This window comes from Hyla sarda, chromosome 6, assembly GCF_029499605.1.
Source record: "Hyla sarda isolate aHylSar1 chromosome 6, aHylSar1.hap1, whole genome shotgun sequence".
Classification (NCBI taxonomy): domain Eukaryota; kingdom Metazoa; phylum Chordata; class Amphibia; order Anura; family Hylidae; genus Hyla; species Hyla sarda.
The window spans coordinates 142,027,112-142,049,153 of record NC_079194.1 but is presented as its reverse complement, the minus strand read 5'-3'; the positions used below and the strand labels follow the sequence as shown (position 1 = coordinate 142,049,153).

At 43.8% G+C, this 22,042-nt stretch overlaps 1 protein-coding gene across 3 annotated transcripts in view; it reads right to left on the bottom strand.

Annotated features, from left to right (window-relative positions):
* Positions 1-1,345: 1,345 nt before the first annotated feature.
* Positions 1,346-22,042, bottom strand: part of EXOC3L1 (exocyst complex component 3 like 1) — a 67,098-nt gene continuing 46,401 nt past the window's right edge. The window contains exons 3-13 of one of the 3 annotated variants that reach the window (XM_056525327.1): positions 17,391-17,610; positions 16,432-17,137; positions 16,229-16,346; positions 14,526-14,651; positions 10,166-10,266; positions 9,953-10,063; positions 8,208-8,349; positions 7,667-7,789; positions 5,541-5,696; positions 4,251-4,375; positions 1,346-2,400 (exon numbers count right to left, since the gene is read on the bottom strand). In XM_056525327.1, the coding sequence (XP_056381302.1) occupies positions 2,214-2,400; positions 4,251-4,375; positions 5,541-5,696; positions 7,667-7,789; positions 8,208-8,349; positions 9,953-10,063; positions 10,166-10,266; positions 14,526-14,651; positions 16,229-16,346; positions 16,432-17,137; positions 17,391-17,610 (2,115 nt within the window). In that variant the 3' untranslated portion in view covers positions 1,346-2,213. The remainder of the gene's footprint in view (positions 2,401-4,250; positions 4,376-5,540; positions 5,697-7,666; positions 7,790-8,207; positions 8,350-9,952; positions 10,064-10,165; positions 10,267-14,525; positions 14,652-16,228; positions 16,347-16,431; positions 17,138-17,390; positions 17,611-22,042) is intronic. The other 2 variants (XM_056525328.1, XM_056525330.1) reach the window with 2 other exon arrangements.

Here is a 22,042-nt window from a genome sequence, read left to right as displayed (position 1 = left end):
AATGCTACATCTTCACCTCTCCCAGAGAGCTACATGGAGGGGGCATGTCAGCCGCCTCCTGCACTCGATCAGACACTATTCTGTGGATAGGGGATAAGTGTCTAAGGGGGCTTTCACACCACGATACACCACGTAGTATACTACGGTTTTAGGTCCGGTCAAAAATGAGCCGACCAGAGTCACCGTTTGACTCCGGTCGGCTCATTAACCCCTTAAGGATGCAGGTTTTTTCAGTTTTTGCACTTTCGTTTTTTTCCTCCTTACCTTTTAAAAATCATAACCCTTTCAATTTTCCACCTAAAAATCCATATTATGGCTTATTTTTTGCGTCACCAATTCTACTTTGCAGTGACATCAGTAATTTTACCCAAAAATCCACGACGAAACGGGAAAAAAAATCATTGTGCAACAAAATCGAAGAAAAAACGCCATTTTGTAACTTTTGGGGGCTTCCGTTTCTACGCAGTGCATATTTCGGTAAAAATGACACCTTATCATTATTTTGTAGGTCCATACGGTTAAAATGATACCCTACTTATATAGGTTTGATTTTGTAGTACTTCTGGAAAAAATCATAACTACATGCAGGAAAATTTATACCTTTAAAATGTCCTCTTCTGACCCCTATAACTTTTTTATTTTTCCACGTACAGGGGGGTGATTCAAACTTTTATTAGGGAAGGGGTTAAATGATCTTTATTCACTTTTTTTTTGCAGTGTTATAGGTCCCATAGGGATCTATAACACTGCACACACTGATCTCTCATGCTGATCACTGGCATGTATTAACACGCCTGTGATCAGTGTTATCAGCGCTTGACTGCTCCTGCCTGGCACGGAGCAGTCATTCGTCCCGGTGTCATGTAAGCTGTTCGGGACGCCGCGATTTTGCCGCGGCGGTCCCGAAAAGCCCGACTGAGCAGCCGGGTTACTTTCACTTTCACTTCAGACGCGGCAGTCAGCTTTGATCGCCGCGTCTGAAGGGTTAATACAAGGCATCACCGCGATTGGTGATGTCCTGTATTAGCCGCGGGTCCCCGCCGGGACCGACCCGATATGCCGCGGGGACACCACGTGACCCCGCGGCATATCGTGGGAGCCGGCGGAGGACGTAAATTTACGTCCTTCACCGTTAAGGGGTTAAAATAAATGGATTTCGGCGCCGGTCCAGCTGGGGTACGGGAGAGCCCGGTTTTCCCCTGTCCCAGCCGGATCCAGCAGCCATAGGCTGAAAGGGTGCTTTCACACCATGATAATACTGCAGATCTCCTTTAAATAAATGACTTGGAAACGCCCTGGGTCCTTAAGCACCAGGGAGCCAGGGTGTACCCATACGCCATGGGTCCTTAAGGGGTTAAGTCTATTAAAATTGGCACTGTAAGAGTCAAAAACATGTCGTATATCTTGGCAAAAAAATTACCTTTCTAATATACTTCATAAGAAAATTTTATTTCCTTTTTATAGAAATCATGAGTTATTACAACATTCAGAACATAATCCTGTCCCTTTGTCCCAGCCTGTGCTTCAGCTAGGACAAAGTCCAGAAAGTAAGGGCAGGACTTGCACTGCTCTATGCTCACTCCAGTCCTGTCTATCAGACTTCTGTCTGAAAACAGAGAGCAGGGGTTACAAAGCAACCTACAGGGATTTTTTCTTTCTTTCTAAGACCAGGTTCACACACAGTGTATTTGTTGCAAAATCTGCAGTAACATAAAGTACAGTGTAAATTGAAAAAATCCCATTCATTTGTAATGTAAAATATCTGCAGCATACGTTGCAAAAGATTCTAGTGTGGGAATTTCTAGACTAGTTCAACAGTATAGTATGCATATGGTGTGTGAACCCCGCCTAACATTACCTGCAAATACATAGACCACACTATGTGAGTACAGGTTTTCACTTTCTATTTACTGACAGTAAGCAGAGATCTTGAAAATGGTAAATAAGAAAATAAGAAAAAGTCTATTAGTCAGTTGTATTGCTGGTCATAATACAATAGCTTTATTTCATCTTTCATATATCATTGAAGTTCGATGAGCAGGAAGATGACTGAAATGCTAATGAGAACTGTCCACAGAAAAAAGTGGTCTCTGACACGACAAAAGCTGCTACGGTGGTCACCACCATCGGCAGGACCCCTACTTGCTATTTATTACTTCTTCACATTCTTGTTGTCCACGGTTGAGCACCTGTAAAACCTCAGCTGTCATACCTCAGGCACAGGAGCTAGGGTGAAGGCAAAATGAGGGTGCTCGGGAAGGGACGGGAATACTTATAAAAATAGGCCGGTAGTCATCTGGAAGAGTCAGAGCCTGACGGTGCATGGTGCTGAGGACCGTACAACGGAGATCTCGAGTCACATCACCCCGCAGCTCTAGCAATGCCAACACGTGATCATCACTGTGGAGAACAAAGGAGCTGCCATTATTAAATGGTACCTGTCATTGGGAATAAAAATTAATATATTATAGATTAGCCTATTTGAATTTTCTAATATACTTCTTAACAAAGTTAAACCTAGGGCTGGGCGGTATGACCAAATGTGTGTATCACGGTATTTATGTAACTTTTGGCGGTTCCACTGTATATAACGGTATTTCCTCCTCCTCCGCCCGACCGCCCCCCCCCCAAAATTAATTATCAGCCCAGCGCTCCCCCATCGGGGTAAATACTCACATGTCACCCGCAAGCGCTGCCCTCCTCGTCCTGTTTGTTGCGGCCGCCGGCGCTGACACTCTATACTATGCGGTATGCCTATGCCCGGGCTGCAAAAGGTAAACAAAATAAACTAACGTATGTTCCTACATCGGCCTTACGCTGGGGACGGGAACGTCTGACAGCCATCAGCCTATCACCGGCCACAGCGATGTTCCGCCTCGACCGGTGATAGGCTGAGCCCACTGTCATGTAAGGAGCTCTGGCCGGCTTCTTACATGACAGTGGGCTCAGCCTATCACTGGCCGAGGCGTAACATCGCTGCGGCCAGCGATAGGCTGAAGGCTGTCAGACGTTCACGACCCCAGGAAGCAGATGAGGCCGGTACCGGACCAACGGGAGGTGAGTTCAAGTTTATTTTGTTTGTTTTTTGCAGCCCGGGCATAGGGATACCGCACAGTATAGAGCAGTGGTCTTCAACCTGCGGACCTCCAGATGTTGCAAAACTACAACTCCCAGCATGCCCGGACAGCCGTTTTGCAACATCTGGAGGTCCGCAGGTTGAAGACCACTGGTATAGCGTGTCAGCGCTGGCGGTCGCAACAAACAGGAGGAAGAGGAGGGCAGCGCTTGCGGGTGACATGTGAGTAGTATCCCCATGGGGACAGCGCTGGGCTGATAATTAATTGGGGGGGGGGGGAGAACAGTGCTCGCGGGTGACATGTGAGTAGTTCCCTGATGGGAACAGCGCAGCCCTGGGCTGATAATTCATTCATTCCCGAGGGGGAGGGGCCAAACCGGTATTGCGGTATGGGGAAAAAATTTATATCGTGCAGGAAAAAAATTTCAGTATTTGGTATGAACCGGTATACCGCCCAGCCCTAATTTAACCCCTTAATGTTTGGCCATGAGATAAGTCAGGAAATGCAGGTGGGACCTCAACTGAGCTGAATATTTCAGATCCCTTTTCCTTTTGAGCTGAGAGACACTGTAGAGTCATGGGGGGATATTTATCAAAACCTCTCTAAAGGAAAAGTTGCTGAGTTGCCCATAGCAACCATCAGATTGCTGCTTTCATTTTTAAAACTTTTGAAAAATGAAAGAAGCGATCTGATTGGTTGCTATGAGCAACTTTTCCTCTGGACAGGTTTTGATAAATCTCCCCATGATTCCTTCTGTGCATAATACTGAATATTGTGCTAAATATTTCAGCTCCCTTTGCAAACTGCTGGGCAGATCTGACACATTGTAGAGTTCAGTGTAGAGAGCTGAGGGTGTGTGTGCGGTCAATTGCAGCCCATCACACAATGAACTGAATGAGGGAGGAAGTTCTCCCCAGCAGGGCTTCAATTGATGTCACGCCAGTTGGGAAACACCCCAGTTTGTTGAACAAAATCAAGGTAGAAAACTAAAAAAATAAAGGCAGGTGGTGGTTTATCAGGATGGGGGAGTGAACTGTGAGGATTAAAAAATGTATCAAGCTCTTGACGGGTACTCTTTAACCCTGCCATCAGCCACAGACCCTCAGGGTCTTGGACAAATCTAATCCTCCCATCATTGCTCCCCTCAGCCATGTGGAACATCAAACAATTTACCTGATATCAGGAAATGCTGTCATTAATCCAGACACCTCTAGGCTTAGCAGTGAGGGGTCCTTTAGGGCAAAGAGTTCCTGGAGGGAATGAATGAGGGGGACACAGAGTGTAGATTCCTCTAGACCCTACAAGTCATGGTAGAAAATACTGTCAATACCCACACAATGCACCAAGGCGTTCACCTCACACCCCATTGTTAGCAGCAGATTCTAAAACATTACCCTTACCCTACATTATCCTCAACCCTACTTATATACAGCACTCTATAGCCTATGCCCCCAGTGCTTAATGTATACACTACATACCACTTACCTTACACCTCGTGTATCTGCAACATTGCAACCATCTCTTTCTACACCTTATTAATATGTTACACTGCATCCTATTCAACCAACACCTTATGAATCTGCTAAGTTACTTTCCCCTCCATTTACATACTTATATACTACACTACATCCAATATGCTTGCTCCAATACCTACTACCGTACCTGCTTGACTGTACCTATATGATATCCCACTCAACAATCACCTCCTTTATCTGCTTTATCTCATCCTTCTCCTCTGTTATTTCCTACACAGCATTCTACTCCACCTATATGTGCTACATTACGTTTATTTCCTTTGATGCTACATCTCACTCCCACTGTATAACATGTACCTGCTGAATTACACTACATACATCTCACCCTGCTTCTGATTTGTCTGTTGCATTATATCCCTCTCATTGTATGCCTTATAAACCTGCTACATTACATCCTTCTCCACTTTTATATAAATCCATACCTACCCCTCATCCGGCACCTAATGTATATACTGTAAATTACTGCCCACTCCTGCTCCACCTTATATTTATTCTACATAAAATAATACACTGCATCCTACACTACCTGCACCTTACGCATCTGCTGCTGTATAGTCCTCTTCTCCTACATATTATTTATATAATACACTACAACCCACTTACCTTTCACTTCCTGTACCTGCAATATTACATTCTTTACCTTATTTATATGCCATACTGAACCTTATCTCTGGCATGCGGCACCCTTCAGTAAGATAACGTGCTACATTTTGCTAACTTTATGTCGCACAACTATTATTCTAGTGGCATGCACTGATCTATGCAGTGTGCTATATATACCACCTGACATTCTCCATCTTTCCATGTCTATTAGCTCCTCTCTGCAATCAACATGGACCCCCTTTATCTCATTCTATTCATACTTTATTTAATCTTTTTATTACACTATATTCCTTTTAAATCTAAAGATCACTATTTATAACCCTACCATAGCCTGTAGTGCTGTGCTCAGCTCCTCTGCATCCAGCGCCATCCTGTGGGCCATCTGCTGCCTTTCCCCAGAGCTTCGGCATACAAACTTGCTGTATATCAGAGCCCGAACGTACTCAATGGTCACCATCCTCTCAGTCTGCATGAGCAGGTACTAAGAATGGAACAGGTTAGTGGTCAAAATTGGATCAGATGACAATGGACACGAATAGGATATTGTCAGCAGGACACCAAGCCCCATAGGATGGACAAAAGATCAAAACTCAGTAACATCCACTTGTTTTCTCCAGATCAGTCTTCTTCCAATGACCCTGCATGTACAGATAGAACTCAGTGACATGTCCAGTCTACTGCTCCTGATCTGTCCTCTCCCTGTGACCCTGCATGTACAGACAGAACTTAGGGACATATCCACTCTCCTGCTCCAGGTCTCTTCTCCACCAATGACCCTGGACATACAGACAGAGCTCAGTAACATGCCCCACTCTCTTGCTCCAAGTCTGCTTGCTCCCAATTATCCAGGATGTACAGACAGAGCTCAATCACTTGTCCAGTCTACTACTCCATGTCTGTCCTCTTCCAATAACCCTGGATGTACAGACAGAGCTCAGTGACTTGTCCACTCTACTGATCCAGTTCTGTTCTCTTCCAATAACCCTGGATGTACAGACAGAGCTCAGTGACTTGTCCACTCTACTGATCCAGTTCTGTTCTCTTCCAATAACCCTGGATGTACAGACAGAGCTCAGTGACATGTCAAATCTATTGCTCCAGGTCTGTCCTCCTTTTTATGACCCTGGATGTACAGACAAAGCTCAGTGACATGTCCAGTCTACTGATCCAGTTCTGTTCTCTTCCAATAACCCTGGATGTACAGATAGAACTCAGTGACATGTCCAGTCTACTGATCCAGTTCTGTTCTCTTCCAATAACCCTGGATGTACAGACAGAGCTCAGTGACTTGTCCACTCTACTAATCCAGTTCTGTTCTCTTCCAATAACCCTGGATGTACAGAGCTCAGTGACATGTCCAATCTACTGCTCCAGGTCTGTCCTCTTTTTATGACCCTGCATGTACAGACAGAGCTCAGTGACATGTCCAGTCTACTGATCCAGTTCTGTTCTCTTCCAATAACCCTGGATGTACAGATAGAACTCAGTGACATGTCCAGTCTACAGATCCAGTTCTGTTCTCTTCCAATAACCCTGGATGTACAGACAGAGCTCAGTGACTTGTCCACTCTACTAATCCAGTTCTGTTCTCTTCCAATAACCCTGGATGTACAGATAGAACTCAGTGACATGTCCAGTCTACTGATCCAGTTCTGTTCTCTTCCAATAACCCTGGATGTAAAGACAGAGCTCAGTGACTTGTCCACTCTACTAATCCAGTTCTGTTCTCTTCCAATAACCCTGGATGTAAAGACAGAGCTCAGTGACTTGTCCACTCTACTAATCCAGTTCTGTTCTCTTCCAATAACCCTGGATGTAAAGACAGAGCTCAGTGACTTGTCCACTCTACTAATCCAGTTCTGTTCTCTTCCAATAACCCTGGATGTACAGAGCTCAGTGACATGTCCACTCTACTGCTCCAGGTCTGTCCTCTTTTTATGACCCTGCATGTACAGACAGAGCTCAGTGACATGTCCAGTCTACTGTTCCAAGTCTGTCCTTTCCCTGTGGCCCTGGGTCTACAGACACCTCTGTGGCATGTCCACTCTGCTGCTCCAGGTTACGCCCCTAAACTACTTACACTGCTTTTTGGGGGTCTGTTGAAGATTTGTCTTATTTTACAGCAAGGACAGTGCAAAGCATATATGCTTTTAGTGGTAAAACATCTTTGAGTAAACAAGGCTATATTCTTGCATATCAGCTTGTTAATTCTGGTACTGTCAATGGGATGCTGCTTCACAGTGCATACTATGGAATTTCAGAGGCAGAGCTTTCCGCTGCTACAATTCACCCACTGGAATAATAAACGTGTTACATTTTTTAAAATATTGAGAGGAATGCATTGCCAGCTATGGAGACTGACAATTCCTGCATGTTCCTAGCGCTGACAGAATGTTATCCGGGAGGAGATTCCATAGTGTACATGGACCCAAAAGGAAACAAACTACTCACCTGGCATACTGGGGCTCTGGCCTTGCACAGGTATTGGCTGAAGTCCTCCATCTTGTCACATATGACACGCACAATATCAGAGCCTGTTAGCCAGGGTCGGGAAGGGATTTCCCTGAATAGTGGCTGCAGAGAAAGATATGAGTTATAGCCCTTGGCTTTGTCCTCAAGGGATTATCTGGCGGGGTTATATTTTGTGTGGGTATAATAAAATAAATCCAGCACTCAGGTGTCCTGCTCTGGCTCCTCTGATGTGATTATCTACCTGAGATGCAGCGTAACATTTCATCCCAGGACAGCACCCGGGCCCAGTCTGTCATACTACAGCTCAGTGATTCGCTTAACTGCAGTATGACACATTGAGCCCAGGTGCTTCCCAGGTCCAACAGTTGTGCCACCTCTCAGAAAAACGCTGTGAGGGATCGAAACAAGACACCAGATGTACCGTGGAAGTGCTGGATGTAAGTGCTATACAGTATATGTAATATATAATTAAAGCTAGAGTCGCCACTAATGTCCAGGGTGTGATCTAAGGGTTTATCACCTGGAGTTCTGTCTGCAGCTCATCCAGGAAAAGATGACAGGCCTTCTTCTGGGTCTTTTCCAGTGATGTCTGTAAACAGGGTGTTACCTTTTTGAATATATTACTCACAGACTCTTCTGGCTGCAATTGTGAGATTGTAGAGCTGCAAACATCAGAAAAGAAGAGTTTAAATCCTACTTCGCAATTTTAAAGATTTTTAAAAACCTGCATGATTTTGTTAAATTGACCATTCAGTGGTAGCAAGGTGATTGCAGTGCTCTCACTGCTGTTATTGAGCCTGGAAGTCGCTACCAGGGAGCACAGCTATCTCTCAATTTTAGAGGGATGGAACTAGAGCTGGGTTGCTTGCCAGTGGTAGAGACACAGTTACAGTACTTCCTTTGCCTTCCTTGTCTAGCCAATAAACAGCAAAGGACTCTTCACCTGCTATGCTGTTGAAAGGTCACTGGACTGAATAGGCTGGCACAGTGCTGGGGGATGATTTAGAGTACACTACTATGGAGGGAGAAAGGGTTACTCATTCACTGGCTTTGCAAGGTTCGGTTTGAGGAGAAATAAAAGAAATAACAGCAGCATAGCAAGGAAGAGGTTACACTAAGCAGCAAACTGCTGCTGATGATGGTGATGACAATTTAGAGCAGCAGTTTCCAACTTGGACTATGGGTACCCCCAGGGGTACATAACAGTTCTCCTGGGAGCACACCAAAAAAAAAAATCTGTACTAGCAGTCACAGCCACTAGTCACTGCTTCTGGTACTAGCAATAACTTCTGGTACTAGCTGGCATTGCTGCCCCGAGGAGTGAAGCAGGAATACTGCAGAGGATAAGCGTGGACACTGGGCTGCTGTGGATGGTGGCTAACGCTTCAGCTTTGGGGCTCCACAGTATGGGGGCCTGCAACTATATGGGAGCACAGAGAGGGCCTACTACTATATGGGGGCACAGAGGGAGCCAACTACTGTATGGGGGTACAGAGGGGACATTATTATTGTGTGGGGCAATATTCATAGGAAGTTTTTAAAGAGGTGAGCATTTTTGTGGGAGGGGAAAGGAGCCTTAAATGTTTGGAAAGTTCTGTGGAGACAAGTCTTGGCTGGGAGAAACCTAATGGCAGTCTAGACTGGATAGTGAAGAAAAGGACATCAGGGGGAACTCAATGAAATAGGGAGAGAAGCAGGGGGCACTTTCTGTGTTCTGTCCTGGTTTCCCTGATACTAGAGACTGACTAAACATGGCAGTGGGCAGCAAACTGTAAACATGTTAGACACCTAGTGGCTAACACTATAGGGCTTATTTTCTTGGTTAAGGATTCATTGCCACTGCCATGCCAACACTTCCCTGGTCCCCTGATGGTCTCTGTTCACTTAGCTCCAGCAATAAAAAGCCATAGCAGTGATAAACTGCAGTGTAGACACAGCTCATCATTGCTGGAGCAAGGTGAACAGAGACTGGGAGGCACTGCAGCGGAGCGGTAAAATAATTGGTAAGGTAAGTATTACTTGTTTTGCTCATTTATAAAATTATCAGCTGTTTGGAAAAATTCATGGGTCTGAAAAATCCATTTCATTTGATTAGAAAAATATAGCTGCTTTCCTCCAGAAACAGGGCCACGCCTTTCTATTGGTCATGTCTGGTACTGCAGCTCATCCCATTGATGTCAATTGTTTTTTTTTTGTTTAGTTTTTTTTAAACTCACTGTGCAACAATTGAATTTGACTCTTTGATGCTTCCCTTTTCTATAATACCTTAAGGCACAGCATCCATTGATAATGGCCAGCAAGTACTGTGTGTAGTAGGTAGGATACGTCCTATCTTTAATGTGCTCAATGCCATATTTCACCAGTGCCTCTCGCAGCCTGTAGAAATAAAAAAAAGTGAGGCTCAGATTCAGGAAAATCCCTATATTAGTTTATTACACATAGCAGGCCCAAAGCCATGGCAAAGCGATAGTCACTCACCAGACCAGACAGTTCTCCATCTCACAGAGCACGGCAGTTTTCACCCGATTCTCCAGACTTTCTCCCAGAGCTGCTGCCAGCTGCACATTTTCCATCAGCATCTGTCACAGGCAACAAGTCACTAAAGCCATTGTCTGCAACAGAACTTCCCCCATCTGTTTGGTGCCAGATGTGCTGCCAGCTGAGAATAATCTTCCAAAACTTAACATATCAGGACTGATCTACTACGGAATAACTAGGTTACCAGTGATGAAGACTATGGCCCAGTTTTATCAAAGAATGTCTACGGTAGAGCTATTTTCCCACATTTATTTGGGTGGTGCCTGTGACTAGCGTGCATCTTATTTATCAAGAAGGTGCAGCAGGATGATGAATTTTGCGCAGCTCTGCTGTGGTGGGAAAAGCTCTACCACATACACTTTTTCTAGACACTTGTGAGGGAGGGAAGTAGACACTTTCCCGGGTCCGGAATTTGGAAGGTTAGGTGTTTTTACTTACTTTCACAGAGCTTTTTTACTTGCATTTTAGACTCTACAATCAAATTTGATTTCAGTGTCTAAGGGGTTAAAGCCGGGCATCACCGTGATCAGTGATGTCTGGCATTAGAGATGGGTCCTGGTGGCAGATAGCCGCCAGGACCACCCAGCTATGACCTGCGCTCAGCTCCTGAGCACGTGTCATAGAAGGGGAGTGGGACGCTGTTGTCCACAAGAGGTTAAAGGTTGAATTGCAGAAGGTAGAAGTGGTTCTCATGCCTACTGGTAGGTGGTGTAGCTTTGCGCCTAAAAAGTCGCAAATGATAAATACGTGACCACTGCATGGTCAAAAAGAAAAAGTTCTAGGGGTAGTCAAAAAGAGTGAAACTGTCTATATCAAAAGACGCATAAAAGTCGCTAAATATGCTGCTTGCGTCTGAACTGCACCAAAACATAGACAAAAAAAATGCTCTAAAAGCAATGATAAATCTCCCTCTATGAGTGAATGAAATGACAAGAAGAAGCAAAAGAGGTTATGGGAAAATATGGATGAGTAAGATCGTATTTTGTAAACTGCTTAGAAGAATGTGGTAACAATTTACTGGAGATATCGACCCCTCTTATTTGCCATTAAGATATTAGCACAGCATCCATCCATAGTGACAGAAAGTATGGTATTGTATGTAGTAGTATTGGATGATTCCTGTCCTACATGTTCTCAATGCCATATTTTACTGCATATAGAAAACAAAATAGTAAGGCTCAGGTCCAGAACACTTACTACAATAATTTTTAGCACCTAGCAACCATGTTTATGCTGCCGCTATGCACCAGACCAGACCGACCTCCATTGTATTAGGTGTAAGTAAGATCCAGAAAGGGAAGAGTTTTAATAGGAGGCTAAACACAGGAACAAGGACACAATCTGAGTTAAGTGAGGGGGAAGATTGGAAACAATGTGAGACAATGTAGAAAATTTTCTTGCCTGACATTTTTATTTACTGGAGTCTGTAGGCGGCACAATGAATGGGTTAAAGGTTTCTCTTTGGCCCCTGACAAAAGAGTGTAACTAGCAGTAACATAGAAAAAAACCACACCATTAATAAAAATTACCAGCATCTGGTCAAGCATAAGGTATGCAGCAAAATAATTTTTATAGGGTAGGAGTATTGTGCTGCCTATGGTTTCCAGGAAATGAAAATTTAACACCCTCTACCATAGACATGAATGGAGGGGGCGTGGCCTCCAGCTCCGAGCGTTCTGAACACAATGTTCAGAACGCTGGAGCACCAGAGTACCCTTTTAACTCATTTGTCATGCCTCCATAGGATGATCAGGAAATTATTTTACTGAAAGAGAAGTACAGATGTGGTCAAAATTATTGGTACCCTTATGTACAAAGACAGAAAAACCTACAATCCTCCCTGAAATAACTTAAAACTAACAAAACTGATAATGAATAAAAATTAACTAAAACAATAAAAAAAAAAAAAAAAAAAAAAACAGACATTGCTTTTGAGTTGTAATAGGACAACTGGTGTAATCATAGGCATAAGGGTGTATACCCAAAAGCATAAGCACAGTATAATATGTGTATATATACATATATTGCATGCATACATAAACAGACCCGCACTGATATAAATCTCAATATAGACAAACATTTACAAACTTATTAAAACATATTTTTGTAATTGATTAAGCATTTAGCAATGGATACAAACATTTTCCATGGTTTGTAGACCAGAGTAACAGGGTTTTTGGGGACCAGAGTGACACAGGGTTTGAAATGCTTGAAAGAGGGAGGACACACAGGGTTTGGGGGGCTCGGGATTAGGAGGGACAGAATCACAGGGAAGAGAAGATTAAAGGCTCTAGCCTCCATAAAGCCCTGTCCAGTGGCGTTGCTCTAAAGGTTGCAATTGCAACTGGACTTAATAATCAGAGGAGCCCGCAGAGCCCCCCCTGCCACTCACTAAACTATATGCCGCATCGCTGAGTCACACAGACGCATCAATACAGTAATGGGCGTAGGAACCGGGGAGGACACATTCCCCCCAGTTGTGCCCACATCCGCCGACGGCACTGCTCTAAAATGTACGCACATGCGCACATACAGTTGAAAGCAGACAGTGACTGCACTCATCGACGACTGCACTGTGGAGAAGAGATGCTGCTGCTCGATCGCTGCGTGGGACAAGGTGAGTATCTTTTTTGTACCAGGGGGAGGAATGGATACCTATCTGACTACCTACTTGACTGTATTCCCACCTACCTGACTGTCTTCCTACCTACCTGACTATCTTACTAGCTACCTGACTACCTACTTACCTGGCTTGCAACCTAGCTATCTATCTATCTCGCTACCTAACAATCTGGTTACCTACATGGCTATCTACCTAGCTAACAACCAATCTAGATACCTACCTACCTTGCTACCTATCAACCTACATACCTAGCGGAATATAATGGGAACCTTTTAGAACATACAAAATAAATAAAGTAGCAGCTAGAAAAGAATATTTATTTTAGCACAAATTATTTAACAGCCATCAACCTTTTTCTATACTACTTCGATAGTACTACTTCTACTTCTATAATGTTTTGCAGACATCCTGGTTGGGAAACACTGGTATGGAGGGATGGGGGACATGCTGAAGGGGGGGTGCATATTGTAAAGGGATGGAGACATGCTGATGGGGGGCATTGTGTGAAGGGATTGAGGACATGCTGATGAAGGCTGGTGTGGATGGATGGGCGACATGCTGAATGGGGGCCTGGTATGGGTAATGTTGCGGATGTCAGCTCGTGTCGTCAGAAGGTAAAGGGGCCAAGGGCAAATTTTTTTTTTTGCAGTGGGGCCCTGTGGTTTTCAGCTGCGTCCTTGAGCCTGTCCACTGTTATCCTTTAGCCCTAAGGCTTAGTTAACACTGTCATTGTGCTCCGACCCATTTTTGGGTGTGTTTGGCTCTTTTTTTATGTGCCGAACGGACCCAGAAGGGACACCATCAGATCCCCACGGATCCCATTTACTTGAATGGGGTCTGTCAGACATGCAGAATTTTATCAGAGTTGAGTGGATAAAAAAAAATAAGGAATGTACTATTTTTTTTTTTAATGCCAAATTCTTGTTGTTCTGACGGACTGGCTGAAGGAGATCCATTTACTTGAGCACAATGGCAGTTTAAACAAGCCCTTATCCAGCCTGTAAAAGAGCTACTGTGGGTAAGGTTAATATAAACATTTAAAAATGTCACTGCAACTTTCCTACTTACAGATGGTATGCGTGTGCCCACTGCCCATATAATAGGGAAAACTGCACTGCATGATGGGTGCGTGCTCTCCATCTCTCTGCTGCTCTGCTCTTAGAAGATTGAAGAAGGACGACCCATCCGGCTTTCTAATTGGTTAGGAGGCTCTGCCTTGCTCCCTTGCGGCATTGGGCACCAACCAAGCTGGGCAGGCAGGCCAGGTCTGAATCAGGAATGATTCAAACATTATATAATGTATTTATGTGTGTATGGTGTGTTCTGCAGCAGCAGTAAGGTTGTATTCCATTGGCAGAATGTCCGCTTGCCGAATTCCGCCTCAAATTAAAGCCCATAGACTTCTATGGGATTCCGCACTCCAATTCACACTGCTGAATTTGCGCTTGTGCATAGACCCTAAGACTTTTCCATCAAGTATATTACTCCCAATACTAAGAAAGAGTCACCAATATGCCATTATCAGCAGTGGATATAGTGTTTTGTTTCTAATTTTATTTGGTCACTTGAGGTTTTTGACATGACTTTATCTTTAGATATAACTACTGTACATTCCATTTATGCTCCTGTCACAAGTGCTGGATATTTTCCACTAGTGCTTGACACCTAGCTTCCCACCTGCATAACAATATGCTGGAAACTTGATAGAAAGAAGCCATCCTGGTCTTTATCTGGCTCCTGATCCCTCAGCCAGTCGGAGTACTCCACTTCCAATGCCTTATGTATCCACTGACTGAGGCAGGCCTAAAATACAAGGGGCAATAACATAACTAGAAGAATGTAGCATAACATGACAACATGGCAGAACTGACAATGAAAGAATACAAAGTGCAGCTATGAGAACACTTTCAAATGAGTATCTCAGCTAAATCGGGCGGCACCAAGTGTAAACAGAAAAGGGTACCAGGACTTTGGCACGTGCTTCATGTAGCTGTTTACAGACTGTTATACCAAGCACCAGTGTGGTAAACTTTTTTACAATGTCAGGCTGTTATCTAAAGCTGGCCAGAGAGTTGTATTTATAAGTTTCAATGATTTCCTAGCCTTGGCCGCTTTCACATAGACATATTATGGAATGTGGATTTGGAATACCTGCATGCGGGTTTGATGGCCCCAACTGACATGTGTGAAACCGGCCTTACTTGTAGAAATGATGACCCTGTTGAATGTCTATGATGGCCATCAGGTGCAGGACAGACGTCACACTATACATCTAACCCTCTCAGGGCAAATTGAGAAAATAAATAGGGAATCAAAGTGCTTGGATGGACGAATCCCAGGAGCCAAATGCCTAGTTTTTCTGTGGCTTTCTCTTAAAATCTATGACAATGTGTATTGACAGCTACAACAAAGATTAGACTGACTCCTAGAGAGGCATAACTGGTTGTCACCATCTACAGTATATTGTCCAAACATCAGGACTTGTGGATGGTCAGGACAAAAAGGTCCAGGATCTTAGGCATGTAAGATGAGATGATATACAGGTAGATAATGTGGTATCTACGGACCAGTGTAATTAAACAGCTCCCAAAAATTAAATTGGAAAAAATGGGGGGAGTGTGCATAAAATATAACTTTTAATAACCACCTCTAAAATATTATATTAATAGTGATGAATAATAATCAGCCATTTGACCCGGATAAGGGCCTCTTAGCAATAGTACGCCAAAGCTATGCTGCTAAAATATAGACCAGGGGACAAAATCCCAAGTATATATAACAAGATATCACATCCAGGATACAATCTGCCCAGAGGGACTAGATGTATCCCATGACACAACGGCCCTACGCGTTTCGGCACAAAGTAGCATGTGTCCTCCTCAGGGGCTCAACAAATGGATGCCATAAAACAATAAATTTATCCACAGTGATTTATTGGATAATGGTCTATAGCCAGGATGTGGCTCGAAGTATCGGAAACGCTTCCTTCACCCTTCCCAGATTCAACGGTCCTGTCGGGACTCGACGTGAAACGGTTCTGGCGCAAGAGGTAAGTGTGAAGCGCTCCGGACAATGTGTGTAACCCGCAGTGGCGGGGAGCCGAGCTGTATGCCGGCTTCTCACACACATGTGATTTTGTCCCCTGGTCTATATTTTAGCAGCATAGCTTTGGCGTACTATTGCTAAGAGGCCCTTATCCGGGTCAAATGGCTGATTATTATTCATCACTATTAATATAATATTTTAGAGGTCGCATGTAAGATGAGACATTATAATCATCTTAGTACAGTCTTGTTATATACACAAACATTACATTCATTGTATATTGTCTTCCTTCTTAGCATAACCATAGTTAGAGTAATGTAACACAAGGGGCTCACCCGCATGCTGCGTGCGTAACGACTTAGTTGTTCCTCCAGCATTTCTAGGGGGATGGGGGGTCCCAGTTCGGAAACATCAATCTCCGATGAGAAGTTGGGGTGTCCCATCATATCTTCACTGGGAGAAAAAAATAAAATATAGCAAATTATGGGAATAGAATAAATAACAGGTTCATGACACCGACCAACCTGCAGGACATTACCTGGGATAAACAGTCATGGTCCAGCTTAGAACATGGTATAGGGCAGGATGAGGAAGGTCATGGTTAAGAATATCACGAAGATGGCGAGCAATGCCATGGTGACACATCAAGGCCACACCTCGAACCAGGTCATAGTGTGGTGGGACACAGGGTACTAAAACAGAACACACAGACTGAAGCTCTTCCACCACGCGACCTTGAAGTTCCTTTAGATGCTTTGCCAGATCTGTTGCACAGAAATTTTCCCATAGTAGCTCAGGCTTCATTACTCTCTCATAAACACCTTTCTCCAAAGCATGAAAGAATTGTTCTCTCCAGTGTTTGGGTCGTCCTGGTGGTTTCCAGGGCTGCAGCACTGGACCTTTTGTCTCTTCAACATCCAGGAATTCTTCTCGTTCAATGATACGAATGGCAGAGACTAATAGAGAGGGGTCAGAGCGGGCTACCCCTAATGCTGATCTGGCCAGTGAGAACAGTGTATGCGCCAGCTCCTCACTCAGACCCTGGACACCTGTGAAAAACTGCTGGACTAACTCTGTGGCCTCTGCATTAGCTTGATCATCAGTGGGATCTACCAAAGGTCCAACCTTCTGTAATCTGTATAAAACATCATCTCTAAGGCTTTCCAGTTTCCTGAGGTTGACGTGAGCATCTAGAAGATGCTGGTTCTCAATAAGATCTCGAGTCTGTGTGATCATCGTTGGCACTGTACAGATAAAAAGTCAATGAAATTGACATGAGTCAATCCAAACAATTGATTATTATTGTACAAATCATATCTATGGTGACAGATTGTTGATAGCTCATCTTACAGAAGGAACTGTACTTCCAAGACAGGATGCACATATGTCTAGTGGAATCAGGGGCATAGAGCCTTTATGTGGTTATCCAGAAATGCCAAATAAATAAATCATTTTTCCTAGAAGATCTGGGCCATAGAGCTAGAGTTGTGCACTTACCAGCATAGATGTATGGCAGGCTTTGTATCACTACCGAGAGCTGAACATGCTCCATTACCAGCTGATGAATGGGTTGTAGGTTGCCAAGGGACCCTTCTCCCTCCCGCCAGATGTCCTGCACCTCACACAGGGCCTGTTGGACAACATGAACCTCCGAGAGCGCCACTTGGAGCTGTGATAAGCCATGGTTTACCCCTTCTAGGTATGACTGCAGTGCAGACTATGAACACACAAAGAATACAAGTATGAATAATGTTATATTATTTACTTCTTGCTAGGAAAGTAGAATTAAAGATATGGGTGCAAATGTATCATTGGTTCATGAATGTAGATGCTTTTCTCCACATTTTTTTGTGTTTTATTTTGAGGAAGATTTATTTGAGGGTAGTCACCCTCCCCCCATGTACCTGTCCGTCTCTCTGGTTACACGCCATGGATTGTATCTGATTCTTGGAATAAAGTTTACGCTACACAGCTACTTATGGTCAGTGCACCATTTACTTTCTTTCTATTGAAGATTGCTTGGTTCGCTTTATTGGACATGTACTGCACCACAGGTAGATTGGCGTTCTGGCTTACAATGCTTAAAGGAGTTTTATCCAATTGTGTGGATTCCTATACATGTGCTGTACGTAGTGTCGGATTGATACTGAACTAGAATTTTAATAAAAGTTTTCATGATGTGTGGTAAATTTCACGCAATTACACTAAAGAAGGCTGTGTGATTAACAACTTGTAAGAGTTTTTTTTTCCTTTAGAGCTCTGCTTGGGTGGTATAGATTTGCAAATTATTGTGGTTTGTTTTTGTGCATTTTCATAAACATTGCGGTTGTTAAATTTATAACGTGGAGTTTGGTGCTGCAAAAATTCACAAAAAATATGCACAAAACTGTGCATGTATATTATCCAAAAATTATACACAGAAATAAAAAATAAAAGTAATTATAAATCCCCCATGGGCCTCTGAGGAGCAGGCTATATGTACACAACACAATTGAGCTCTGTGTAAGATGGAATGGATATTAATATTTGTGAAGAACTATACATTTACAAATTCTATTACAGTTTTCAATCTGTTAGGAAAATGAAAGACCTGCAAAGGACAACAGGGGGCCACTAACTGATCATGTACATTTAGAGGAGGATAAGCAGTATTCCTACCTAGCAGCACAAGTGGGAGTATTACTGCCTCTGTGAACAATCAGGACAAGTGGAAATTGAATAATTAAATTAAGTGCTTTTGAGTAAGAGACTTTTGTGTAAAATTTTTACTTATATTTTTCCCTCCGGATCCTGGGTGGTGCTCCGTGGTAGAAGCCAGCGTTTCGGTGTGCCTCCAGTCAGCCGGCATACCTCTTTGTGTTCTAATCGGAGGCACTGCAGGCTAGGCGTCAACATCTAGCCTGTTGGGAATGTGAGACTCCCTTTCAGGATAGATAGGAGTACAATAGGCACTCAAGTAATCGGATAAGCCTAATCATATAGGACGTAGTGATCGGACTAAAGGATTTTGTGGGAAATTCCATCAGAGAGTTAAAGGACTCCTTAGCAACTCCAGATGTCATACGACAATCTGCTAGTCTTAGATGAAGTTCACTCTTCGTCTTCTCATTCTGAGGAGTAAGATACTTCCACATATTTATTTTCTGTGGAGAAAGCGCAACTGTTAAAATCCATCTGGTTTGGGGAGCAGGATGTTGATCCCAGGAAAGGTTCAGAATCTTCAGAGTCACCTTTTAGTCAGCCAAGGGCCTATAAATTGAAAGAGTCGCTATCCAAGATTATGACAATTAAATGAAAGCACCTTGAAAAAGGACATGTCATTGCTAACAAGTCAAGTCTATGTATCCTCTACCGAAAGGTCCGATTTTGGCTCCACCCCCTAAGGTGGAAATGTCCATTGCTAAGATGTATAGGAGGACTATAGTTCCACATGACGTTGGATCAACTTACATGATGGGCAAAATGAGTAGGAAATAAAGCACACTCAAAAGAAGTTATGCTGCTGTCTGTGCCTCAGCTTTTGTAATGATAGCCTCTTCAGCGGTATCTAGGTTTCTCATGCAATGTGGCCCCCCAACAGCCAAAGCTAGCCTACAAGTAGAGCTGGGCGGTATGACCAAATATGTGTATCACGGTATTTTTGTAACTTATGGCCGTTCCACGGTATATAACGGTATTTCTTTCACCGACACCACCCCCACCCCCCAAATCATGTGACCCGCGAACGCTGTTCTGCTCCCCCCCCCCACCAAATCATGTGACCCGCGAGCGCTGTTCTGCTCCCCCCCAACCAAATCATGTTACCCGCCAGCGCTGTTCTGCCCCCCCCCCCAATCCTCCACTTTGGTGGGGGCCACCGGCGATGGAACTCTATACTGTACGCCAGTGGTCTCCAACCTACGGACCTCCAGATGTTGCAAAACTACAACTCCCAGCATGCCCGGACAGCCGTTTGCTGTCCGGGCATGCTGCGAGTTGTAGCTTTGCAACAGCTGGAGGTCCGCAGGTTTGAGACCACTGCTGTACGATGTATCCCTATGCCCAGGCTGCAGAAGATAAAGAAAATAAACTTTAACTTACCTATGTCGGCCTCACGCTGGGAACGGGAACTTCGGACAGCCGTCAGCCTATCACCGGCCGAAGCGAAGTTCCCGTCCCCAGCGTTGGCCGTCCGGGCATGCTGGGAGTTGTAGTTTTGCAACATCTGGAGGTCCGCAGGTTGGAGACCACTGGCGTACAGTATAGAGTTCCATCGCTGGCGGCCCACAACAAAGAGGAGGAGGGCAGTGCTTGTGGGCCGCTGGGCTGATAATTAATTCAGGGGGAGCAGAACAGCGCTGGCGGGGCACATATGTTTAGTTCCCCGATGTGGGGAGAGCACTGCGCTGGGCTGATAAGTCATTCCCAAGGGGGAGGGGCCCAACCGGTATTGCGGTATGGGAAAAATTCATATCGTGCAGCCCAAAAATTTCGGTATTCGGTATGAACCGGTATACCGCCCAGCCCTACCTACAAGTCCATGGCCTTGTCCTCAGCCAGTTGGAGGCCTTTCTGACTCAAACCTTTGGTGGCAGATAATGCCTCCAAATATAATTTGTGTGGTCTATCCTACGTGCCAGGGACATTGTTTGGTGCAGAGCTAGACAAGATTATGGAAGGCCTTTCTGATAAAAAAAAAAAAAAAAAGCAAGAGTCATAATCAACAATCTTTCATGATAGATAGATGACAATAAAGGGGTCCTAGCTTCCAGCAACATACTAGATCCTGTAGAGGTCAAGGTGGCCGTCTCTGTTATTTTTTCTAAAGAAATGGGAGGAAGTTATTTCATATTTTTGGGTGTTACAGACCATAAGGTTTCTGGAGTTCATAGTACATTTTTCTCCTGCTTTCTCAAGAGAAAGACGAGATCGAGTAATTGTAGTCTTAAGATTCCGGATGACACCTCGGAGGTCATTGATTCCACCCAGGCGGATCATGTTGACCACAGACATCCCTTTTATGTTTCCGAGTAAATCCTGAGTATGTTCAGACAATATGATGGCAGTTTACGACATAAACAAAAAGAGAGGCACAAGATTTCATACTCCCCTCTAAGAATTGGGATTGATCCTACCTTGGGCAGAGCAAAGCCTTACCCACCTATGTGCAGTCACAGATTACCTAAGTCAGTGTCTTGGCGATCCAGGCAAATGGTCACTGTATTCTTTATTCCAAAGATCAATCTAAAAGCAACAAGGTTCAAATCCAAGGTGAAGAAATTCTGATCCCTATAACAGGGAGACGCAAGCCAACAAAAAATAGAGTGATTACAAAAAATCTATTACACAAATCATTACTTTTATCATTTATAATTATCTATTAGTCAGAAAATATTAACATACATAAAAAAGTGGAGGTATTTCACTCAAGGGGGTTTGGTGTCAATCCAGTGTCCTGTGGCCACATTACATAAGTATGTCTGGTATCTTTGCTATTAAGCTGTGATTTCTCTATATATAATGCTATGATGGGGGTCTGTATTTGTGATATGGACTGTGTATCTTTACATACTGTATGTTTACATTTGAGATACACTCAAACGCTGTAGGCTATGTTATTGGACAAGGAGTACAATCTTGTTGTTTTCCTTCTTCCCCTTGGGTGGAATACCTCCAATTTTATGTATGTTATTCTGACAAACAAAGTAATGATTTTTGTATTTTACCATTTGTAATCACTCGAGCCTTTGTTGGTTTGTGTTATACTTTGGGAGTGCATGTGTAGCAGTAGCTATTCAGGATAATTTCTCTTTAAATATGGCTTGATTGGCCCAGTTACTTCATTACATGTTTACCTTTTGTGTCTGGCTATATTCATCCCTATACAGGAAGGACCAGCCTTGGGTGGTAGATGCTCCGTCCATACCATTGGAGGTTCAGGCTGGCCTGCATATGCCCTCCAATCTCCATGATACTGGGGGTACTGACTGAAGATCAGGCAAGACTACACAACATTGATAGTCATCATTCCATTCTGGCCAAAGAGGTCTTTAATCACCCAACTCATGCAGAGGCCAATACTGAACTCTTCCCTTAATGAAGTGTTTCTTAAGCGGGGTCCTCATGTACCCCCCAACATGTCATGTTTATTGGATTTCCTTTCTTTCACA